At 37.6% G+C, this 24,635-nt stretch overlaps 2 protein-coding genes across 11 annotated transcripts in view; one reads left to right on the top strand and one right to left on the bottom strand.

Moving 5' to 3' along the window:
• LOC141919669 (RCC1 and BTB domain-containing protein 2) overlaps positions 1–12,541 on the top strand; it is a 36,478-nt gene extending 23,937 nt beyond the window's left edge. For all 7 annotated transcript variants that reach the window (XM_074815694.1, XM_074815695.1, XM_074815689.1 and 4 more), the window contains 4 exons: positions 1,406–1,532; positions 4,522–4,658; positions 5,269–5,399; positions 8,762–12,541. In XM_074815694.1, the coding sequence (XP_074671795.1) occupies positions 1,406–1,532; positions 4,522–4,658; positions 5,269–5,399; positions 8,762–8,902 (536 nt within the window). In that variant the 3' untranslated portion in view covers positions 8,903–12,541. The remainder of the gene's footprint in view (positions 1–1,405; positions 1,533–4,521; positions 4,659–5,268; positions 5,400–8,761) is intronic.
• Positions 12,542–14,169: 1,628 nt separating this feature from the next.
• The window catches only part of RB1 (RB transcriptional corepressor 1), an 82,929-nt gene continuing 72,463 nt past the window's right edge, over positions 14,170–24,635 (bottom strand). For 3 of the 4 annotated variants that reach the window (XM_074815684.1, XM_074815686.1, XM_074815688.1), the window contains 10 exons: positions 22,900–23,018; positions 22,325–22,470; positions 21,496–21,641; positions 20,820–20,924; positions 19,661–19,774; positions 19,403–19,569; positions 18,465–18,495; positions 17,955–18,097; positions 17,453–17,502; positions 14,170–16,202 (listed from right to left, as the gene is read on the bottom strand). In XM_074815684.1, coding sequence (XP_074671785.1) covers positions 16,129–16,202; positions 17,453–17,502; positions 17,955–18,097; positions 18,465–18,495; positions 19,403–19,569; positions 19,661–19,774; positions 20,820–20,924; positions 21,496–21,641; positions 22,325–22,470; positions 22,900–23,018 — 1,095 coding nt within the window. In that variant the 3' untranslated portion in view covers positions 14,170–16,128. Of the gene's footprint in view, positions 16,203–17,452; positions 17,503–17,954; positions 18,098–18,464; positions 18,496–19,402; positions 19,570–19,660; positions 19,775–19,861; positions 20,236–20,819; positions 20,925–21,495; positions 21,642–22,324; positions 22,471–22,899; positions 23,019–24,635 lie in introns of those variants that run through there. The other variant, XM_074815685.1, reaches the window with a different exon arrangement.

Genomic DNA, 24,635 nt, shown 5'->3' with positions numbered 1-24,635 from the left:
AAGGATGCTGGCTGTCATGTCTCCTCTAGTCCTTTTAGTTAGGTGACTCTGTGCTGATTTTGGATGTGCCTTTTTGCACACTGAGAGTGACTAGTCTTTTCATCCTGTCCCACCCTGAGTTGTCAGCATTGACTCACTGTTGTTCAGCTTCTGATCTACGTGTGGTGAGAATCATCAGGCAGCTGCATCCTAGGATCTTAACATCTGCTGAACTAGGTGCCATGGGCATCTGCCATGCTTACAGCCCTTCTCCGTCTATTGTATCCTGGTGCTTCCACACCCAGGCATTCCCATTCATTCCCCATTTGGGGCAGTTCTAACAGTTCTATTACAGTTCTTAGCACTGACTGCTGAAGAGTTTTCTTGTCTTCGTGCTTTGTCAGTATGAACTGCCTCTTCATTTCCTTTCTCTGGTTCCCCCTTGACTGCTGTAACAAATAAAAGCACCTATTTTCCCTCTAAGAATTTTGTAACTGAATCCCACTATATTCAGTTTACCTCTGCTGGCTGTAGAAGTCTTCTGGAGATGTGTATTGGTAGAAATCTGAATTGCCACTTAACTTTGAAGAAGAGATTCAGCTTTGCATTGGTTGTTAAAATTATTACTTATTTGGATAGCAGAGGTCTGAATAAATAAGCCACATTGTACAAAATAAGAATTAACAACATATTTTGCAGTATCATTATTTCAGAAGGATTTTTTACTATGATTACATTGGGTTTCTCCCCCCCCCTCAATCCTCTTACCTGTAATCCAACGCATGGTGGGATATACATACATAAGACACAAGCAGGAATATGCAGACATTCACACAGAGTGCTTCTAACACCGTAAGTCTAGGGAAAGCACTTTTGAATAGACTTGTAGCTGTTGGTATTTACCTTTAGGGATATTGTACTGGGCAGTTTCACTGCAAACAGTATATTGGTTATGTAATGGCTTTATTTCTGCTGTAAGATGTCTCCTCATGGGAGCATTTTAGAAAGTCTTGTTGTGATTTTTTTTATTGACCTCCTGAGTATCTTATAATAACTAACACTTTTTACTTGGAATAATTTACCCAGTAATGACTGATAACATTTACTATCACATGCAGCATTAAACTTCTGAGACTTAATTTTTTTTTTTTTCTGGCCTTATATAGATGAATTAGAGGAGTGGGACTTTTTTTTTAATAGGGATATTTGTTTGGAGTAGGAAACTAGTAAGGACTGAAGAAAGCTGCTCTTTATTTGCTTTTCTTGGGGGTTCATACTGAACACATAGTCTGCTGGGGTTTTCTACTAGCCTTAAAAAGATGTTGTATTTATTAAAAGTGTTAATTGCTGACAGATACCCAGGATGTTATCATGAGAGATACTTGTATTACTTACTACTTACTATTAATTCCCCTTTTTATTCTAGAGCCTGATGACCATCTAACAGTAGCCCAGTCACTAAAGAAGGAATTTGACAACCCTGAAACTGCAGACCTGAAGTTTCTAGTGGATGGAAAATATATTCATGTTCATAAAGTTCTTCTCAAAATTAGGTAAGGCACAAACTCTGTAGTTTAATCTAAACTAAATTGTACAGTGTAGTCCACTGTGCTGAGTAATTACTGATCAAAATTCTTCATTTATTCTTACAAACTCCCTTTTCTTTCAGCCATGGAATTCACCTGCTATTCTTCAGTTACTCTCTTTTCCTCATTTCCTTGCTGTTTGGAATTATCAAACATGCTGCTTACTACCAGCCTTTTCATCACTTCCCTCCTTCTGACATGTATCTTCCTTTGTGCTACCTAAATGGCCTTGACCCTGATTTCTAATAACCTTTTTTCTGCTGAGGAAAAGGTTCACTTCTGCTGCCTTCCCAGTAGTTTGGATCAGTTTTTCCTCCTTGTGCTTGGCTTCCTCCACTGGGGTGATTTGAGGGGTTTGTGTTTATTCTTACCTGCCTTTCCTTCCACAGGACCCTTCAGTTGTTTCAGCAACTTCAGTAGATGCTCTTCAGGTTATCTTTTTTTTCCTTTTTTGTCAGATTTCTTTATCCTACTTGTTTTAAACCTTCTTATCAGTGAATTTGAATTTTAAGCTGGCTTCTCTCTTTGTTTTTAGAGCTTTTTGCAAGTTAACTCCACTTTACAGTGAGATTTGACATACACAGTTCTACAGAGTAATCGCATTGTTATTAACATGCAGCGATTAGTTTGTTCTTGCTGACACAGTTTCTACTAGGATATTCTAGAGGCACTGCTTACACATCTCTTCTGTCTTGCTAACTGCTTCATCCTCCTCATTGTTACAATATTTTTATTCTCTTTGCTATTTTCTTTCTCAAAATGATTGGCTATCTCATACTGCTTATCACCACTTTCATCTTCCTACTTTTATTCCTGTTAGTGATTTCTTGTATATTACTGCATAACATTAAAGTGCCTTGCTAATTCTTGTCTGCCCTTTTTTTTTGGTCTTTTCTGCTCTCCTCTTACTACTCCAATTACCCGTATTACTATTTTCTTCCCTTTGCTGGTTTCACTGCTTGTGCATTACACCTGTGCCTATAGTCCACCCTTTGTTTGGAATGCCACATGCCCTTCATCAGATACCACTTCAAATCTTGTGTATCCCCAAAATGTTTCTGAGGTTCTTTTTCCAGATAATCAGACTATATGTAACTTTTGTTTATTTATTTTTTCTTGCTCTACTTTTTCTCAGATTGTATGGCATTCTGGGAAGGATATGTGCCTAATTCTAAGATGGATTTAAATGTATGGCATTATCAAAATAATATGCAGGAATAATAAAGCATCAGGCACAATCTGTAGAATTAATATGTTCTTTAAGCCTTATAGTCTCATGATGCAGCTGGACCAGAGTATGATGTATTTAACATGGTATTTTGCAGCATTCAGCTTGTTCCAGAGCGTTGTGATAAATGCAGTGCTGGTAAAAGTTCCTTTTCATTATCCAGTCATTTCTTTACTACTTCTGAAGACTTTTTTCCATCTTGTTCTATGCCTACTGTTGAACTAGATTGTACCATTGGTGGTCATTAGCTTGCAATGGTGGTGACATGGCTGGGCAATGCCCAGCTGGGTGGGGCTGGCTGAGGAACACACTGCCTGCAGAAAGAGATACGCATGAGTATGTGGGTGGGATTCATCAGCTCTGCGTTTAGCCAGCCAAAATTAGGTGTCTGGTCTCTCTCTGTACTGAGAGACAGAGAGAGGCACTCCAAAGGATAAGTCACTCCAAGGTACTTTGGAGACTGAAGGATGAGTACCAACTGATTCTTATTTATTTACTTATTTTTAAGGGAGCAATGTGCACCACCTTCTCTGTGACTTTTTACTTTCGTGTGGTGCCACTGGGGCAACAGACCATTCCCAAGGTCTATTCCACAGCTGGATGGATAACGTGGTCACCACCACTTAACATGAGGCTCTGGGAAACAAAGCAATGGGGTTTGGTCTGCCTCTTCCAATGCCAGAATGTGGTACAAGAGGTGGCAGAAGCTAGATAATGACTTTTTAATTCTTTATGAATTTGACTTGATGTTTATTTATTTTATTTTTAAAAATACTAAGAATAAAAATTCTTTAAATAACCAGTAAAATAAAATGTGGAAAAGGTAAATTAAGTGATAAAATAAGTAATTATTTTTTCTTTGTATTTAAATTATGCTGTCTTTATGATGTAGACTTGTCCCAGCATCATTAAAAGGAAACCAAACTACCTTTTACATAAAAGTTTTAGTAAAAGAAAAGCAAATGCTGATGCAGGAGAGTTAGACAGTAAATAGTGTAGTATAAAAGAGTCCAATTAGATTGTGGCTATTACCTGAGGTGGTGATGTTAATTTCCATCAGCAAAATTGTGAAAACAATTAAAATGTTACAGGATGCTTGTTAGGGAGCAGTAAGTTACAGTGAGTTGTAAATTAGGTGAACTCTTGAGTTGCAGAGTACAGCTATCAAAGCCAGTGCTTTTTCCTTGTTTGTATCTTGTCACAAAAGTATTCAGACTTCTAAGAAAAAGGTGATGAAAGATCTGGGTGAGAGTGTCTTCACTTTAAATATTTTAATCCTTGAGAATAATGATTATATCTAATGCTAAACTGTGTATGGACTCTGACACTGGAATAAATGTTATCTAAGATATTAATGAATTCCCTCCTCCCTAGATCATGCTGGAGAAAGCAGGTTGAAATGTGAGAATTGTCTACTTAATTGTAAACTTTATCTTTTATAAGCCAGGTAATAAAATTTATAGTTAATGTATAACGTACTCAAGAAAATCACATCAAAACCACATGGATCATCCTTAAAGATACTGTAAGTAGAAGGAAAATTCTGAATTATATATATAAGGCTTAAAGAAATTAAGGTGTTCAAACTAAGAAATCATGTAGCTAGTTTATGGTTGTGTATTTAGTCTGTTACCACTGGTGTTTTTTGTTTATTGTTTACAAACTTGCCGAAGCTCATCTTTCAAGCTTAACTCTTTACAGTATATAGCCTTTGTCCATGTTTTGTAGGTGTGAACATTTTCGTTCCATACTGAATAATGATGATGAAATTATAGAAATGAGCGAATTTTCTTACCCTGTTTACCGAGCCTTCCTGGAATACCTGTATACAGACAACATTAGGCTCCCTCCTGAAGATGCAATAGGTATTTGCCATAAATGGAAATAACTGTAGGTTACTGTTTCTGAAAAGTTCAATTTGTGTGTCATAACAGGGTGAAGAAAGCAGAGCTTGCTTATTTTAGTTTTATTAGCACTTAAATCTTGAGTGTGGCAGGTGTCAGGAAGAAGGGATGCAGTAGCAGGAAACATGCCCAAGGAGAATGAGTGGTGGGAATGCAGTAAGATGAAAGATGCAAAACGTTCAAAAAGAACTCATTGTTTCTTGTATTAAGAACTTTTTTCCTTAAAAAGGCACTAATACCATCCTAAAACTTTTCTGTTTGAGTAGCTGTGGTGATTTGATCATGAATGAAAAGGGAGCTGTTCCCCATGTGAATTTAAGAGGATATAAATCCCTAATTGATACCTAGAATGAGATACAATACAGGGAACAAGAAGACAGAACGCTTGCAAGGTAATAAAAGGGTCCCTCTTTGATACGTCTTTTGAGGACCTTCAAAAACGCACACATCAGCTAGGGAAAAAAATAGAACCAGTCTTTGATTAATTCAGCCTAAATCAATAGGGTAATTGATTAATTTGAAAATAATATGTTTTGCATCATGATAGTTAAAGCTGTATGAATTTTCACAGGACTGCTAGATTTGGCAACGCTGTATAGAGAAAACAGATTGAAAAAGCTTTGCCAGCAAACTATCAAACAAGGCATTTGTGAAGAGAATGCCATTGCTCTTCTTTCTGCTGCTGTCAAATACGAAGCTCAGGTAAGGAGAACTTCTAGCCAGGCAAACAGTTGTTTTCTGAGAAATGAAACTGTTTATATTAAACATAACTGCATTTAACTGATGGGGCATGATTAGGACAGTTCCCCTTTCTGGCTTCCCAGATGTTTGTTTTCCCCTTTTTAAGCTGTAAAAAAAAAAAAAAAATGCAGCTACTAGTGTTTTCTTCCTGGCCTTCTGGCTTGCACCTGTGAGTCAGGATTCTTAATCTGCTTCCTGCCTTGTCATCTGGCAAGGCATGGCATGCAGATTTCTCACTGCAATTTACTTCCTCACCTTTGGATTTTGCATTGCTTGTTCACTTCCCAAGTTCTCCACCTGATCATTTTTCCTGCCAGTGTCTGGTACAGTCATTCTGGTACTGCCTTTTACAGGCAGTGGCAGAATTTACAAGTCAAGTCCCTCCATATTTACACTTGTGCTTATATAAAAAAAATCCACTTTTGCCATGTTGTTTACAATGAATCATGCTGACATGCAACTAATTACCTATTGTTATTCCTCTCCCTGTATCCTGTCATCTGGTCTGCCCTTGGCTCTGGAATGTTTCACTAGCACTCAGCCTGTTATCAACAATACTGCAAGTGCTTTTTTTGTAAACAGACAAATGCTTTCAGAGATGTTTTCCTTTTCTCAGCTTCTTAGTGCTATGCTGATTGTGGAAATAATGATGTGGTGGTTTTTATTATTCAAGAAGTCTGCGTATGTATTTTAGACTTAGTAGCCGTTGTTATAACTGAGCATCTTAGTTGAGAAGTCCTCATCCTTCTGTTCAAGAGTTCTTCTGCTTTACAAGAATAAAATTAACATAGGCAGAAGATTACCTACTAGAAGAGCCATAATATGTAGGCTGGAAGGAAGTCAGTGGGGTTTGTAAATCGAAAGAGGGGATAACATCAGATTAGTAGATAATAAGATTATCAACTGCCAGTTACAAGGCAGTTGTAACCAAGGTGCATCAGTAACGGAAGGCATGAACAGCTGAGGCAAAGAGGAACTGTATTTTCCATGTGTTGTGGTGGTAGAAGCCCAGTATATCAGGGAAGACTGGACAGGAAGGGAGGACCCCATAATTTGATTCTCCTAACAGTAGAAGTTTTCATTAAAAGTTTACTCTGGAGTTTCTCCTCTTACAAGCTTTTCAACAGTTTTGAGTATCTTCAGAGCAGAAGTACCTTTATTTGACCTGTGTCAGGTGAAGTAATTAAAGAATAGTTAAAGATACATCTAGGTGTATTGTGAAGTACTAAAACTGGCCTGGACAAAGTACTAGAGTTTATAATGGCTCAAACACAATAAAAGGGATTGGCTAGATGACTAAATATATGTTATCTTCCTCTTCCTTATATGCTTCAGTGTTTTATTCTGTATACCTAGTATTCTTTCAAAACATGTAATACTTTAACACGATCATCAGATGATGCATTGGTTCACCTGCCCCGGGTGCAGCATGTGCCAAACTCAGGAGTGCACTGTTGCCCTTCTCCCTACATCCACAGCTCAGAAAGGGATATAATAGAACTGTTTGAGAGGAGCACAGCAAAGACTTCTTTATCAAAGATGTGGGATAGTCTCTGTCTAAGGAATCGTGAAGTAAGCCAGGATCTTTTAGCGTATTACATTAATATAGTTAAAAACTGGTTTAAGAACCATGTGCAGTGTATCAGCACTTAAGAAGAAAACTGTCCAAAAAAGGATTATGAAAGAGGCCTGATATTTTTGAAGTTTCAAAAGATAGAATTAATTCAATTTTTTTGTCGTTAAATGTGAACACTGCAAGTGAAAGTTTATAGTGCTGTGGCATCTGCCATTAACATATCAAATTAATTGAAGACTGACTTGGCTACTGTATGCATCTGTTGGGATTAAAAATGCTTGAAAATGTTTTGTCCTATCCTGAGAAAATATAAAGAGTTGCTGTTTAAAGCATATTTCTAATATACACTGTAGCAAATTTTCGATTAATCATCTTCTATATAACAGAATTAAAAGCCAGTATTTCTTGAAACTGCAAAATTGGTGACTAGGATTCTATGATATCTATGGACCTCTTCATAGATCAGTACCAGAAAAGGCAGCTGTTGGGTTTATTTAGTGTAAAAATTCACACACTGACTGTAAAGCAACCCGCATTCTGGCAGTAGCATTTCAGAGGTCTGCTGAAACTTAAGCAGTCATTGTCTTTGCTCTTCTACGTTTTTTATTTCTTCTTCTATTCTCATTCCTTTTCTTGCTTTTACAGTACTTTTTGATGAGAAATACAATTTACTTCTGTGCATTGTTGCTACCTTATTTCTTTTTTAAGGATATTTTGTGCTGTTTGGCCTCTGTTAAAACTCTAGTTACACCTTGACAGGGGCAATAGTCTTGAAACATTCAATCTAAGGAAAAGGTTTCAAAAGGAAATGCACAAGTATTCTGCTAAATTTCTTTCTACTAATTAATCCCTGTCTGCAATGTTTGTGTAGCTAACAGAATTAAACTGGCATGGATTAAGAGACCTCTTTGTGCTGTAACCCTTGAAGAGTTTATAGATCATGGCTCATACTGCCAATTTAGACTTACCTTGCTGCTGGCTCCAGCTCTGCTTGCTGCAGAAGGTAAATAATTTTCCTTCAACAGCAAGTTGTTGCATAGGAACCAGCTGAAGGGGATTGACCCAGTGCATGGAGAGAAGGATTGTGAAGCATTTGAGTGGGCAAAATTTGTTGTGTGAAATCATGGTTTTATGGCTTAACGGCTTGTACCTATCCTGTGCTGAGTATCTGAACAGCCTGTTACAGCAAGACCAGAACAAAACAGAACCATTTTTGCTATCTAGGAGTTCCAGTTCCTAGGTAGGGGGTCACAATTCCTAGGTTCACCATGAAAGACATACGTATCCTAGCACCCCGTTTGTGCTCAGTGAGCATTAATCAAATTTTACATCATATTTTGCATCAAATGTAACAACAAATATTATACCATATCTGCTGTTTTTCACAGGACCACTACTTAATTCAGTGCAGGAAGGAAAATAAAAGAGTTACAAATGCTCTAGTATGTGGGGAAGGTTGATGGTTTCCCTTATTAATAACTTTTCTAATGAGCACTGTAAATGTGATGGATTTCTACGATCAATTTAGATGGCTACTCCTGTTTTCTCGGAGGAGGTTTATTGAATAGTTTGTATGAACAAAATTCATTCTATCATTTGTGATCTAATCAAACTGATCAGAAAAGGGATTGGTAATGTGAACAATCTGGTATATTCTCTGCTAATTAAGTGACAGATTTGAAACAGAAAAATAATAATGATAATTTTTCTGTCATTCATATTACAAATTACCTTAATTTGTTCCTAGGACTTGGAAGAATTTTGCTTCAGATTTTGCATAAACCATTTAACTGTTGTTACACAAACTCAAGGCTTTGCAGAAATGGACCACGACCTCCTGAAAAACTTCATTAGCAAAGCAAGCAGAGTGGGAGCATTCCGAAACTGAGGTCTGACTACCACCAACCTGAAGAGCATGTCCTCTTCCCGCCTGGAAATACTTCTCCTTTGGAGAACTTATCCACAGTCAGAATGTGGAAAGGTTTGGAAAGACTGACTCAGTGTCCATCAGCTTAGGAAATGTATAAAAGTCTGCTAACATAGAGGTTTTGTAAAGGTGGCTACAGCGTAGGTGTATGGTGAGAGTTCACTGCCAACAGTCAGAATTTAACAACAAAAATCTAATGCAGTAACTACCCTTTTCCACTTAAAAGTCAAGCAAACTAAGCTATCATTACCTTGTCTGTCTGTTGTTTGTTGGTTTTTTTTAAAACATTTGGGTTTTATGGGACAGTGACCTGTTTGCTGCTAAAACTTTCCTAGTATACTTTTATCACCAAACTAAGTTAATATGCCATAGTGGACTTCTTTGTGCCTGGTTTATCATCTGATGAAGATACAGAGTTGTTTTTCTGAATATATGATAAAGTAATAAATTCTTTAGGATGTGAGGCTTTCTGATTGGTAGGAGATGTCTCACTTGGTGTTTATTTGGTGTGTAAATACATAAGCCCTGAAGAGCTTCAGCTGGATATTACAGTTTTGAGTTCCTGGCACTTGTGTCCATTGTTCTAGACAGAATGAAAAAAATCTTCCTTTCCATTACACAAAGCATGTTCTCTGGCACCCCAATGGGCCAGGAAGCATTCACAGTATTTGTCTGGATGTGTATTGTGCTGTGTGTTTTGGTACTCAGAAAACTGTCTGGTTGCTTGTTACCAAGAAAAATAAACCCAAACAAAATCTCAAGGAAAGGGAAATTCCACTTGAGGTTTGTTTATTCCCGTTTCACTGTCTATCTCCAGATAGATTATCTTAAGAAAAACAGAGACAAAGTTTTGAAGTGATAAAAATGGGTCTTACAGTTAAATCATGAGTGAAACTCACATTATTTTCCATGTGGCAATAAGGACACCTTGTCCAAATACATTGTTTCAGGTTCTCCTTTGGTCAGTGCTGTGAGGTGACCATACCCCTTACCTTACATGCCTGGTTTAGGTGAGAAGAGCTGCCCTCTGGACATGTCTCTCATCATGGACCATTGAGGGCACCGCGTGGCTAAGGTAGAGTAGATGCTTAATTTCTAACTGACTGAAGTGAGTTAAGATGAAACCCCCCACAGTGTTGCGCAGAGGGAGGTTTACCCCATTACAGAAGATGCTGAGCTCGTGAAGCATTTACTTGAATTTTCTAATAGGCAACTGTGAATTAACCCTGAGAAATTATTTTTCTTAGAATTTTGACTAGGTGAAGTGGCTTTAAGTGCCTTTTGTAGTATTTTATAAATGGAGAAGGCAAGAAGCTGGATGACTAGTGTCAGTACACTAATATAATTAGTCATGCAACCTTCCTTTAGATCCTTGCTTTACTGCAGAATCCTTCAATGACTTTTTCTAATCCTCAAATGTGGTTTCTAAGAACCTAATTCCTTAAATGATCGCAGCCTCATTTCCTCATTTCTTAAGTAGAAATAACTGTTCTTTATTATATTGGAGGATCATTCCTCAAACAATCCTGTTCCTTGAGGAGGAAAAGAAGAAGCACTTCCTCAGAGAAGATAAGTAGTGAGTAGTGCCTCTCTTCACATCAGTCCTGGCAGGTGTGAGTGGAAGCGTGAGGCATGCAGACAGTAGAACTTACTTAGGAAGAGGACCATAAGCAAATTATTTTGGAAAAATGCTGTGGTAAAAAAAATTGTGTTTGAGGCATTTGCCTCAGACTCTCACTAGAAATATATTGGATCATCTAGTGCTAATAAGCATGTTCTGCCACCCCCTCAGTGACTAGTACAACTTCCTCCAGCAGCGTAAGTCTGTACTTCAGCAGCTGTGTCAGTATTTTGTATTCAAACAGAACTGGTCAAAAACTGCCAGTACATAATGCAGTTTCATCAAAACCACAACTTCCTTGGGGGGAAGAGATCAGTTTTGATAAGTTTGTGTTGAAAAGCACTTGACTCAGGCACACAGATAGAGGTTAATGCAGACAGTAAAAGAATATCACAGGAGGGCACAACTTTTCTGCAAACTTTGTATGATATAGCCCAGCACTAATCATGCCGAAGCGTAGACACAAGGTAATTCTACATAAGCCAAGGCTGGGGAATTCCAGATGTTTTGGTGAAGCCAGGGATGGCTGGAGTGAAGTCTCTGCCCCTTTCCGTCCTGGGCTTAAGAATTGCCAGATTCACCTGCGAGCATTTTCTCAGCTGTAGCAACACAAAGAGGGTGCACCCCCACGGCCCAACCTTGGGATAGCAGCTTGTACGGGATCCTGCCCCACGCAGGGCCCTGCGCTGGCTCACAGCCTCGCTAGGAAATGGAACCAGCTGGGCACCTATGCCGCTTACAACCGCCTTTCAGTTACTCTGGCCTTCCCAAGAAACATACTATAAAACATGTCTCCAAATGTTTCTGTTTTACTTAACCAAACCAAAACCGTAAATATGAAACTACTGTTTTTAACTCAACGTCTGATAAAATCATTCTCTGCTCAGTGAAGAGCCTGGCTCTCTGGAGACACCACAAGCTGGCCCAAGGTCGTAACACAGTAGTTCAACAAATACTGCAGTCACAATGGCACACTTTCTTAGCAAGGCTTTTTTGGCTTAATATAACCAATACTGCCATTTTTTTTTCCAATTTATTTCCTTCCTGCTCATAATTTCCAACCTACTGTACACATTAAAGCCTAGTTGTAACTTCAGAGTAATTGACAAAGCCTGTGATTTTGAGAAGCAGCATCTCTGGCCTGAATGAGAGTGATTCTAAAGATCCAATGTGTCAGTGCTGGCTTTTATTCATGCAGTATGTATCACCTGACCTGGATGTGATAGTATTACATTCATAGACACTTATTTATTTTTTTTAACTTTCATTGCATGCACTTTCCTTGGCACTTAAAGGTCAATGTTTAAAAAAACATACTGGCTTAGGTGGTTAAATGTGGATGCAAATACGTGTTTGAAACCCAATCATGGGACACTTTAGAAGACATTAGGGATGCATTTTACCATTGTGAGATGGTCTGCAATTAACTTATGTTTGTGGATCTTGCAGGTTAAATACATACTTAAATACTGTATTAAGTATTGTTCTGTTTCAGGACATCAGAGGCAAAAAGGTGTTTGTTAAAAAGTGAAAATAAGGTCAAGCATAAACTGTATTTGGGGTTTAAATAAAGAGGGATGTTCCACTTTGCAGAAAGGGAACCAGGTAGGTAACATTCTGAATCAAATGGAATTTGAAAGAAAAAGAAATGACAGGGATAGGGTCATTTAAAGGTTCTCTTAAGTTATTGAAGCTAAGAGCCAGCATTGCATTGTCATCTAGTACCCACCTCTAGAGTTTTGTTACAACACCAAATAACTGTGTAAACTGCTGTTTTTATATGATCTGAACAATTTCCATGGGCTTTCCTTGTAAAACAAAGCATTTATTTACCCCATAGAGACAGGACTCATTGGCTACTACCTAATGTAGAAAGTTTACAGCCTGAACATAAAACTATGTTTTGATTTCTTGTTTCTTTATAAACGTGCCTGGTTTCAATAGACCATTAATAAAAATGTCATAATATTTAAAAAGTATGAGTGGGACTTTTTCTCCTTTCTTTTCAGTAGAGCAAAGAAAGTCTGACACTTGTAAACTGAGTTGACTATGTAGTTAGTAGTGTGGGGAAAAAAAAAGAAATAAAACAGGGGTAATATTTCAGAGACATATTTTAAAGACTATTTGTGTTCTTCAGGAAGTAACTGCCACCAGATAAAGTATTTGTAAGCACAATGAAAACTGAGTCTGCAAAAAAAGAGCTGGAGAATTTGCATAAGTGTATTTCCACCTTTCAAAGAAATTAATGCCCTAGTGACTTAATGATTAATGAAATTGTTCTCAAAACCAAAAACCAATAATTGTTTCTGAAGCAAATGACCAGCTTACTTGTTATATTTTAAAATATTTCAAACTTGTGCTTCACACCAGTATCACAGCCATAACCTTCTCCAGCTCTTTCACATTTGACACAGGTATCTTCCTGCAGCCACTCCTACACCTAAAAACATGCAGTTTACACATTGTGTGACATGTAAGAACATTTGGAAATGGGACAGCACCAAGAGATTAAGGTATAAAACTGCAAAGAAAGAGGCTGGGAGTCAGCTCATCCATCTGGACATGGCGACACAGTCAAGCCAAGAGACTAAATTCCCCTTAGCGCCAAAGGAGAGAAACAGGCCTCTCTCAGATGCCATTCACCAGACCTTATTTTACATGTACATCTTAGGTAGACACAAGTTTTCTCCACAAATGTACGTTTCTCCACTCTGATTAGAAGAGTTAGATCAGTGGTGCAATCCTTACCATTAGGCATCTGGGATGCCCATCCCATTTTCTCTCCAACTCTTCTGCTCTGAATTCTAATTTTCTTTTAACCTGAAACAGTTTCAATATTCTAGCCCATTTTGAACACACAATCTCACTGTAAGAAAAGTACCTCAAACATAGTAAGATTTCCAAGTCTGATAAAAAACCATTAGTTTCAATACACATTTATTTGCATATCTATCTGCTTCAAAATAAGACTCTAAAAATGTGTTTTCAGAGGGGTCAAGGACTGGCAAGTCAGCCAGTGCACTTTGTGCTCTAAGCATTGTCATGAACACCGATGCTATAAATAGCACTGCAAGTTCAGCAGCGTCCTGAGTCACGGGCACCTATGAACTCTCATAAACAATGACAGGGAGCCTGCGAGGCTGCCGTGCCTACAGCCTGACACACAGCCCAGAAAGCCATGGCAGCTTACGCTGGAGTTTTGACATCCTGGGCTGTTTTCAGCAACTCTCAAAGCAAATGAATCGATTTTGAAAAATGGGGTGGTGAAATGATGGGAATGCTTCTAAATGTGGACACCAGCTCCTCTGAAGGACTGCCTCAAGCACCTCTGCAAGCGGGCCTGCGTCTGCCACAAGCGTTACTGACGGTGACCCTGAACAAAAGGCCTGGCGAGAACATTTCCAGAACATCCTATCAAAACTTCTGAAGGTAACTCCAAGCCCAACGACACAACTATTTGGGCCTCTGCACCAAGAGGGAATCACTGGAGATGGAGTGACCTCTGCTTGTACCAGCTGCAGAATCATGGTGGAAGTCAGATACAGAAAGACATCATTACCATATGAAGTCACCTTCTCATCTAATGAAAGAAAGATTACCAACTATAAATATTTTAAAAGCTATTTTATTTATCTTGAAAGGAGAGAAACTGATTAGTTGTATAAAATATTATCATACATTTGATGTAAAGCCTTCAGTCTGTTTGAACAAAAAAAATACATTGTCACAGTAAAGAAATAATGAATCTGTTTAAGTACTGGACTCTGCAGTATCACCCCTCTAGCCAAAGGATCATGGAAGAACTTCAACTGCTGTAACAGAGCTTACGGTCAGTGTACCGCTATGTTAACATATATTTTGTCTGTAAAACTGCAAAAAGTGAGAAAATAAACATAAGCTACTCTTAAGGCTTCTGCACATTTTTCAGGAAGAAAGTTGAAGCCATACTAAGACTAAAAAACCCCCTCAATTTTATTTTAAAATTCATGGACAAATTGGTGTGCTGCTTGTAGAATTTTTAGTATTTCCAGGATTAGCTTCTGTTCAACACAAGAACTGATCTTTAAAAATGTACTACTCTTAAGTATTCTAGGATCAGCTAAACAATTTCTACATAAACTACCCGGAGAACATGTGGTTTTAAAATGTTTGTGTAATGAATAGCATGCTTTTCTACTACAACTGTTTTTAATTTAAGTAGCTGCAAAAGCTGAATTTCATAAAAACGGGTAATTTTGAAGTAAGACTTCATTTATTTACTTAATCCATTGGAAGTAAAACATGTGCTTTCCCTAACTAGCTGTTTTGCAAACACTATGTCATTGCAGGAAAGTCCAGTATCTGAATCAGTAACTTACAAAGATGTAAGAGGAAAAAAGTTTTGGGTTGATTTTTTTTTTTTTTGCTAGTTGCAACAGTTCATAAGTTGCCTACTAAACTCTGCCTTTTCAGTAAAATAAGGCAGACTGATTTTCCTGACATTGGCTCATTAAGTTTTGCTTTTTTGCAGATGCTACAGTAAGGCCCACAGGAGATTCCCTGTGCTTTTAGACACCAGTCTACTCTTAACTGGAACCCAACTGGAGACACTCAGCTTCCAGCTATAGGAAAGAGGTTGTTTGATGCCTGTTTCTCAAGCTATTTGGTTCGGCTACAGTTAGGTGAAAATTTAAAGAAATCACAAAAATTCTACGTTGTTAGAATTTTAAGATCTTATGTGTACCAGGCAGGATTTAGGTTTGGGGTGCTTTTTCTTTTTTTATTTTTAAATAATTGAGATTTTCCAAGATAAGAAAGTGAACCTCAAGTACTCTGCATATGGGAAGAAACTTCAGCTTCTGGAAAGATTCTCTGTGGGATTCTGGGAGGAATCTCTGTGGGATTCACATTCCATGAAATTCAAACCGATGGACAGTGTAACTGCCCTCTGAAATTACACTGAGGCAAGAGCTGGGGAAGGAAAACTACAAAACACTAACTACTGGGTTCAGTAGTACGGCTACATAATGAGTTCACTTTGAATTCAGGTTGCAATTCTAATGTGAGGCCCTGACTGCGAGATCTATGGCTGCAGTGCAGTTTAAGTTAATGGGAATTTGTTGTGCTAATTATATACAGAGACAGTAATCTTTGCAGTATCTGGCCCCTCATTTTCAAAATTTGCAAGTAATGAAAATATAAAAATGAAATCTAAGAAACAGTATTAGTGCATTTCAAATCATTCTAGCTAACATTTTGTCTTCAGACAGAAAAACTCAATCCAAGTAGACTGAATTGGCTTAAATCAGTAATGCTGCAATAGGAAACTAAGACACCTTCCAAGTCTGTTTTTAAAATCCTCAAAAAAAATATATAAATTAAATTCAGTGGCTTACATTGTATATATGCTACATCATAAGGCAAAGTATCATGAAAAACATTTAAAAATTTTATTAAAAAGTCCAAACGCTTTCAACTAGCAGTTTGGAATAAAAAGCAACTAAAAAAGCAACTCAATTAATGAAGGCTGTAAAACGAAAACAATCTAAGAGGGCCTGCAGTGCAGCCCCTGGTCCTGAGTAGAATCTCACTTTTCTTCACTGGCTGAGGTATCATTTCCATCATTCAGTTTCTGTTTTTGCATTCTTGTTCGAGTAGATGCTAAAAAAAAAACCCACCCCACAAACAAAACAAAAGAAGAATGAAATTAAGTACTTTCTTCAGAATTACTTTGGACATGTATTGTATTGTAAAAATTTGTAATGACACAAGGAATAAAGTACACTGTTCTAAATAAAACAAATCCCTCATTTTAAACACATAATTCTGAGTTGCTTCAGCAATTCTTGCTCAGTCTCACATATGTTAAGAAATTCATTCCACCTGTTCACTCAAGTTTGCATTGGTTCTGTACCCTCACTTTGTTTTCACCCTCAAGGCAGGCAGATGGAGTGCATCATGTAGGGATCTCATCTCGTTGCTAGGCAGATGCTATGGGTCGAGCAGCCCCTACATCCCAGAGGCAACCTGCCCAGAAAATGCCTTTTTCCCCCTTTTTCCTTTCTTAATCTCTGCCACAAGTAAACACTGAAACATTTCCTCTACTCTAAAATAAACAAGAGGTGCCTGGCTCCATTCGTATACCTATCTTGATGAGCAAACACTTGCTAGGTAAAAATTTTTTAATGGGCAAATCCGCTCAGCTACAGAGCTCAGATTCCACCAGAGCGAGAATGTCTGGTCAGACCAAGTGTGTTCCTTCTTGGGAGCAGAAAATACAACTCAGATGTGGGGATGGGGCTGTTTTGCTTTTCATGAGCTAAGATTTGGGTTTCATTTCAAAAACCGAAAAGCGATCCCATAAAATCTGAAAGAAACGCTGATCCACAGTAGAAGAGTCTCAGCAGTCTCAGGCATTTTAGTATAAAAGATAGCAAAGCAACAGAGAAATTACATACAATTTTCTTGTGTATATAATTCTCCTTTACTATATTGTAATCGCCTAAAAAGGTGTTCCAGTCAACTAAATGTTGCTGCAATTACTACAGATTTCTACCTGCAAGCTCTCAGCTAAGGGTCTGTAACTAGGACAAATAGGAAAGCCTTGGCATGCATTTAATTCCATTTCAAGAACTCTAGTGTTTAGGAAGAATGTGCCATGCTCATTTTCTTATTCACATGTAATATAGCATCTTCTATGCTGCTGTGCCATTTAACATCCTCAAAAAGACTGAGGATTTTCATTTTATGATCTGCATTTTCAAGATCAAATGGAGCAAGTACAAAAAACCAAGCAAGTTACTGAAATGACATCAGTGCTGAGCAATTTTTTTATGGGAGTGGGCACAAACTGTTTTATCCAAGGCACTCACTGCTGTGCAGTTAATGGAAAAAAAAAGCCAAACACTCACTCATTTCTGCAAGCTTTTGTTGGAACTTGGACTCCTGGGGTAGGTGTTTGCTGCAGACAGAAAGCGTATGATTAAGCAGAAGTTAGAACAAATAACTTTTTATCCTCATAACCTAACTTTAAATCAAGGTTAGTTCTTTTCAGTGCTATTGCCTTCTCTTACAAAGATGCAAAGTCTTTTTCCATCCACACTAAATTCAAAGTTGCTTGATTTTTCGTATGTCTAAAAAATTGAGTTTTGTTTTTTAAAAGACTGACTAAAGACAATAGCATGGTTTAGCACTCAGCAGTAAAACTGTGATGCTGGATGTACAGGCACTGAATAAATCCTTGCTTCTGACATCAAAGCATCTAATTGAGAAGTATTATGCTACCGTCTCTCTAATGTATTTACTAGAGTTCACAAATTAACAGAAGTTAGGATGTCAGGAAGAAGTTAGCATGGAAGGCCCTGAGAACCAAATACATGTAAGATTACTGAAAAGCCAAGAACAATCTTTTACCTTCCATCTGCTTCATCTTGCCCTTCTATATCAAAGCGCAGCCTCTTCAGTGGCTTAGGAGCAGCACTTACTTCTGCGCTGCGTTTTAGCTGGCAGTCACTGTTGCACACCATCTGGTTTATTTTTTGAAACTTTTCAGAAGTCTGAAATGACAAGACAATAGGGAAAGAATTGCCAATAAACCCTGAAACTACTCAAACTTTCCAGATTATCCACTGAAAAACTTAGGAGTTCTAAAACTGCAGTTTAAGAAGTCTACCTTCTGTCAAAACAACTAAAATAAACATTTTAAAACATTTTAAAACAATGCAAAACATTTTAAAAGTGAAGTCTGGATATTTGAAAGGAGTTAACAGAACAGCCCTGTAATCTTTGTGCTTACAGATTCCATAAAACACTATGTTAAATTAGAGACACTCTCTGGTCAGTTCTATGGGTGTCAGCAGGCTATCCCATTTCTCCAAAAGTTACATGCATTCAAGACCAGACACTAAAAATGTTAAAACTCACCCCAAATGATTCACCAATTGACACCAAAATTCTGCCAAATGAAGAAAAGAAGCATTTAAGATTAAGCTACATTTAACAATGATAGAAACATCCACTAATTTGCACAGCTTAGCATAAAACATTAACAAAGTCTCTTGCTTTCTCTCTGCATTAACAGTGCAAACCTATACTACACTTTACTGTGTTGAGACTGTTCACTTTCTATTCAGGCCAGTGAATGCCAAATCACCAAATCAACCATACCATACAGATAGAAAAGATACTGTGGCTTGAAAGAATCCCCCCTCAGCCTGTCCCTTATCAGCAGGAAGACATTTCAGTGCTGGGTACCCAGATAATCATCCTTTCATCGTTACCTTTAGGTGTTTGCTAACTGAAACCATGCAGGACTTCAACCTCAAATATACAATATTTTAACTTTTGAACACAGTGGGCCAGGTGCAATGGGACTCACTTGATTCGAGTTTGAAAAATCCACTGGAGACTTGCACATTTGCTGTCATCCTCATCTGCTAAGAATTAGTGACCAACAGTTTGAAATGTTCTGCTCAGTCAAGTAAATACTCTGAACTATTTTGTTCAAAAAAAGTATTTTGTTTTTAAACAAGTGTACAGAGCTCATCTATGTTTATCAGGAGTGTGATCCAAAGTCAAAGCCAACAACATTTAAGCACCTAGGTCAGAAAACCCCTCTTGGATGTGACCACTCTAAAGAAAAGGAAAAAAAACCCAAACTCCTTGAGCACACTGACTCAATTGAAACAGAAAAGCGCTCAAAGATGAATGAAGATTCCAAATACAGGACACAAACTTTCAACCAGAAAAGATATAATAACCACAGACTACTGACAAACTAGACTGTGTTTTTCTAATTTGCTTCCACTAAAATCCCCAAAATACCTTTAATTTAGTCAAAGAAATGCTTGTCAGCAACCTACCTAGACCTTGGAGTCATCTTTGTGGGTGACTGAAACCCATCAGAGAATTTGTATGGGCTCTTCAAGGGTGAGATGTAGATGTTATTGCCAGCAGGAACACGCCGAGGAGAGTTGGAAAACTGGTAAGGGCTGCGAGGAATGTGTGGGATGGGTGACAGAGTGGGAGGCTATAAAAATAATAAAATAATCATAAGGTTTTATTGTCTATATATTCCTAGTCTATTAAATAATTAATACTGAACACAACTAACAGCTTACCCTGTTGGAGGCATACTGCAAAATGTTTGTTTTCAGCTTCTGCATAAAAACCAAGTTGTAGAAGACTATAATGGAGTCATATTGTTCTTCCCTGATAAGAACACGCTTGAAAGTCTACATAGAGTGAGAAAATCATACACAGTAAAAAAAAAAAAAAAAAAAAAAAAAGAAAATTTTACATGTGACAAACTCACAAAGCCATTCAAAAAACCTGTGTTAGATAAGAGCTAAGATGGCATGGGTATTGTATACAAGCCATTGTAACTACTATTTAGAACTGTTCTAAATTGTGAGGTTTTTTCCCCCAACACGTATGAACATCAGTAGCAGAACCTATTTAATTAACTGGCACAGTCCCCTAATGCAAAAGCAGTTCATCAGTATGATAACATTTTCCAAATTTAAGCTTCATTTACTTTCACACACGCAACTGTCAAAAAAAAGGCTTTGCTAGTGAGCATGCCTTGCAAGGCTAAAAAAATCATTACTGACCTGATGAGGATAAAATAGTTCTTTAGGCTTGGAGACAAATGTCTGAAGTTTAGCCAAGACGCACAAACACACTATGAGAAACTCTGCTAATAAAAGGATGCCTACAGGTCAATTAATTCTTTGACTGTTTTATTTTCTATTGATTTAATTATTATTTTGTGCAAAAATTTAAAGAATTGATTAGAGTTAAGCCTGCAACTTTAATACACACATACCTGTTTGATATATAACCATACAACTCTGATATCTAACCATATATCTATAAAAGCTTCTAAAGAAAGTTATCTGCTTGTCTGCCTTTAACACCCAACGGAAATTAGGTAACTTTTAAAAAAACTTGGGCTGCTTCAGAAAATCCTATTAGCAATACATCTGAATCTTTCATAAAGTCTCCAGATAAAATCATTGCCCATTACTTGGTATCTTTAAGTAAAAGAGCCAAATGAAGTTTGCTTTCTGAGGAGAGTTACCGACTATTTGTGCGAAATGTTTAAAGAGACATTTAGTATTAGAGCCAGTTTTCTCCTCCAGAAAATGGAGATGCAGTGAAGCAGAAGCTTTCTTTTGTATGTTCAAGTGTAGTTGGTTTTTTTGTTTGTTTTAGACAGAGAGAAGCAATTCGTTTATAACATTTTTATGAAGGGATAACATTAAAGAATTTCCATACCTCTTGATTTGTGTTGGGAAGCTCCTTGTATGCCGAAACTATTATTTTAAATCTAAGATCTACATTCTTGACTTTGCATATGCCATACATGGAACACATCATGATCTATTGAAGAAACAAGACAAGACAACTGGAAATGTAGAGAATTAGTTCAGCTTCTTCATTTCAAGTTAAGAAATCAATTGATGAGCTTTCTATTACTGATTGTGCTCTGGAAGCTAGCGTGCCACTCAACGTCATAAAAACTTCCAGAATATAGGTCAACTACTGTTCCCTCCATTTCTGTATGACAGTCAATTAATTTGAGCTGATTGACATCTTCTCAAACTCATTTCACATGCTGCAATTTTAGGGTAGAGTTACAAAATATTTATCAGCTACACACACTGTCTTCCCAAAGAAAATCAGTATTTTCTTATGCAAATTATCAGAAAATTTGGTGTGTCTCATTATTTTGAAAATAGCTGTAAATGGTATTTGAAGATCGCATAGTAACTAACTGCTAGTACTTAAAAAAACCTGATATGATAGACTTCACTCTAACTGAATTTCTCCTTTGAGTTATCAGTAGAGAAGTAGAAACTCCGATTACAATTTCTAATAGCTAAGGAATGTATAACGAACATTTCGTTCAGGACTCTTTTTAAAGTTGTTGAAACTTTTTTGTTAATGTTACCTGGTCCAAGTGCCTGTCTCTCATAAGTTCATACTCATTTTGCAGTGTGTGCTGAAAGAGGGTCCAGATCAAGGGTTCCAGGTCGGGATGTTCAGAGAGAAGCCGAAAGAACAAGGTATGTAGTCGAAGATAGGCCAGTAGATACACTTCAGAAAAGAGAAGAAAAATATACTGAAATTGCAGTAATAGGCATATACAAAATAAAAGGAACACGATGGAGGATGGGCAGCAATTGAACATTCACCATCTCCCACTACAAAAACTACAAGCCATCAAATGAAGGTAGAAGAAGCCAGGTTCAAAATAAATGGAGAAGACTCTTCATACAACAGGCAGTGGACAGATGGAAGTCCACACCAAACAATGCCACGCATGTATGTCTACGTCAATTCAAAAAGAGTCTGAATAAGCATTTGGAACATGAATCTACTGAGAGTTACTAAGCAGACACATCACAAAAGACTCAGGAAAACCCCTGAGCTTGAGAAAACATTCAGAGGAAGCACCATATATGCTTGCACTGTTCTTAAGCTTCCCATGACATCTATTTATGATCACTGCTGGAAAAAGGATGCTACGATAGAAGAACCCTCCATCTGAGCCCATATGGCCATTCTCACAATCAGCAGATAGGTTTTCAGTTTGAAATTGCAGTGTGTGGAGTACATGCATTAACCTGCTGGTACTGTTCTACTGTTTCTTCCAGAAGCAGCTGAGGGTTTGCATGGTGTTTACTACAGATTCTATTATAATCTTTTAAGCTCCAAAACCTGAAAAAGATAAGTAACAAGAGATAACTGCCATTTCAGCACGTACAGAAGCAACAAACCTTTTTTGTAGAACAGAGAGAGGGAGGTAGACTTCTGTGGTTTCTGTGTCTGGGGGGTCGCAGTTGGCTGACCATCTGGAGTGGAAGTACCACTTAGAGGAGGTCCAGATGCTTTCTTCTTAGGAGATCTCACAGGAGAAAGATAGCTGGAGATTCAACATTTATTAAGCACTTAACATCACAGGATAAAGGAACAATTTTATACGAATAATACTTGAAGGAACTCTTCCCTCTTCCCACTTCAGAAGAAATTAATTGCTACTGTAACCTGTTATTCCCCTATCAGGAATTAAAAATTCAAGTTATTGATTAAATACCTGATAAAGGGATTTATCTATACCTAGGCAAGTAAGATAACAGTTTGCAATTACAAGTTTGATAGGGCTTGGAAAAAACTATTTTGGAATTTGATTTAGCTAAATTTACATGTATATTAAGCAACAGAAAATACAACAGCTCAACATAACCTAAGTACCAAGCCTAACAAATAGGAAAACAGAATAGAAGTGGATTTAAACGTTAAAGGCAATTTTAATGTCACATTTTACTAGACCTCAAGCAAGCATGTCACTTACAGGTCTGCGGCAGTGTGATTATGTTGGAGAGGCAGATTGAGAGTGGAAGTGGGCTCAGGCTGATCAGTTTGGCCTTCTCGTTCTTTTGACTGCTTGATAAGATCGAACAGAGGTGACCCCTAGAAAAATGACAGTAACAGTACGTTATACTGAGATTAGACAACCACATGGGATGGATTTTGTTCCTTCTTCTCTAACCTCTGAAATATGATCCTAAACAGAAGACTAATGTTTTGAAATACCTCAGAACATTGATATTTTGCCATATAAATTTTAACTGACAAATTTTAACTATTAAATACACTAAACGCTTTTTCTGTTTCAATAGCGGTCCATTAGATATAGGCTAACTACAGAGTTGAGGCATAGTTGTATTCTAGAATCTCTTACTACTTCCTCTTAAATAGCCATTCCTAAGAAGAGCAAACAGTACAAGAAAATACATGAAAGGTCACATTTAAAAAAAATAAAATAAACCAAAAACCCCACCCTGTTGGTGACTGAAAGTTACTGCTGTACCTCCTGTCAATCCATTTCTGCTACAACAGCTACACAATATTTTACACACAATACTATACAAACCATGGTCATAACTCATCTACGTGCACTGGGAACTATTTCAATCTCTCTGCAGTGTCATGTTCCAGAGTATACCTCTGGCAAGAGTTGTAGTCACTCTAGATACATTAAGTCTCTGCCCTCATGCCCAAAACCAAAAATAATTTTGATTTTAGGTCAGTTATCAGTACTTCAGGTAAGGCAGCTGGAATAAGTCTGAACCTACTAAGAGCCTGAGGTAGGAGGCGACGCAGAGAGGATGTAAGCGGAATGGAGAAGCTTCTGGCTGATGCAACAGTAGTACTACTGCTGATGTTAGTAATAAACACCAGTCTGCAGAAACAAAGTCTCAGGCTTTTGCTGCCTGTGTGTCATGTACAGAGTAGAATTATGCTGAGACAGCAAGACTGCATGGGAAAATATTTTGGCACCATATTTATAACTAACTTTGAAAACACAGGGTTGCTGGCTTCTGTTTCTTATTTTCTTTAAACAGGAGACTCATCCTTGAGCACAATGTTGCCTTCCGACAGTGCAGCATCCAAACTCCAGAAGCAACAGAAGAACTTCTGATTAGCAACTATCTGCCTTCTTGGGGGGAAAAGCGGTGTCCGTAAGACTGGGAATGAAGTGGGCAAAACCAGACATTCAACGTTTTCCTCCAAATGATCTTCCAAAGGATAGCAGTAAAACCAATCAGCTCAACACTTTGTACATAATGCATTGTCCAATTGTCCAAGGTCTATTTGATCCTACAAATTCATGTTACTAATATTAAAATATGATGGCACAATGACAAATCTGTAGCTACCAGAACAAACAAGAGCACAGTTGCATGTAAAGCAAGCTGCACCACATGATAAGGCAATAAGAAAAGGCCTAATAAAACTAAACTAGATTTACAAGGATTAAAACTAGCATTAAGACTTTCCTCATTTAGCCTTATTTCTAAAAAAAGAAGACACTTCTGAAGTGCATCAACTAAAAATTCAGAGCAAAAAGATGAGAGTGACTTGAGATTTACAATTTTTCACAGTGGGTAATTTTTAAATTATGATTTTGACAATACTGGAGCTGTTCTATCCATAACAGAAAAACATCAGTTACTGACTCATAATCACATAGTTATTTCTCCATCATTTCTCAAACAGATCAGGTCTTGGGCTGGTTTGCGTCAT

Source organism: Strix aluco, chromosome 2, assembly GCF_031877795.1.
Source record: "Strix aluco isolate bStrAlu1 chromosome 2, bStrAlu1.hap1, whole genome shotgun sequence".
Classification (NCBI taxonomy): domain Eukaryota; kingdom Metazoa; phylum Chordata; class Aves; order Strigiformes; family Strigidae; genus Strix; species Strix aluco.
The sequence above is the reverse complement of the archived record's forward strand: the minus strand, read 5'-3'. Positions and strand labels throughout refer to the sequence as shown.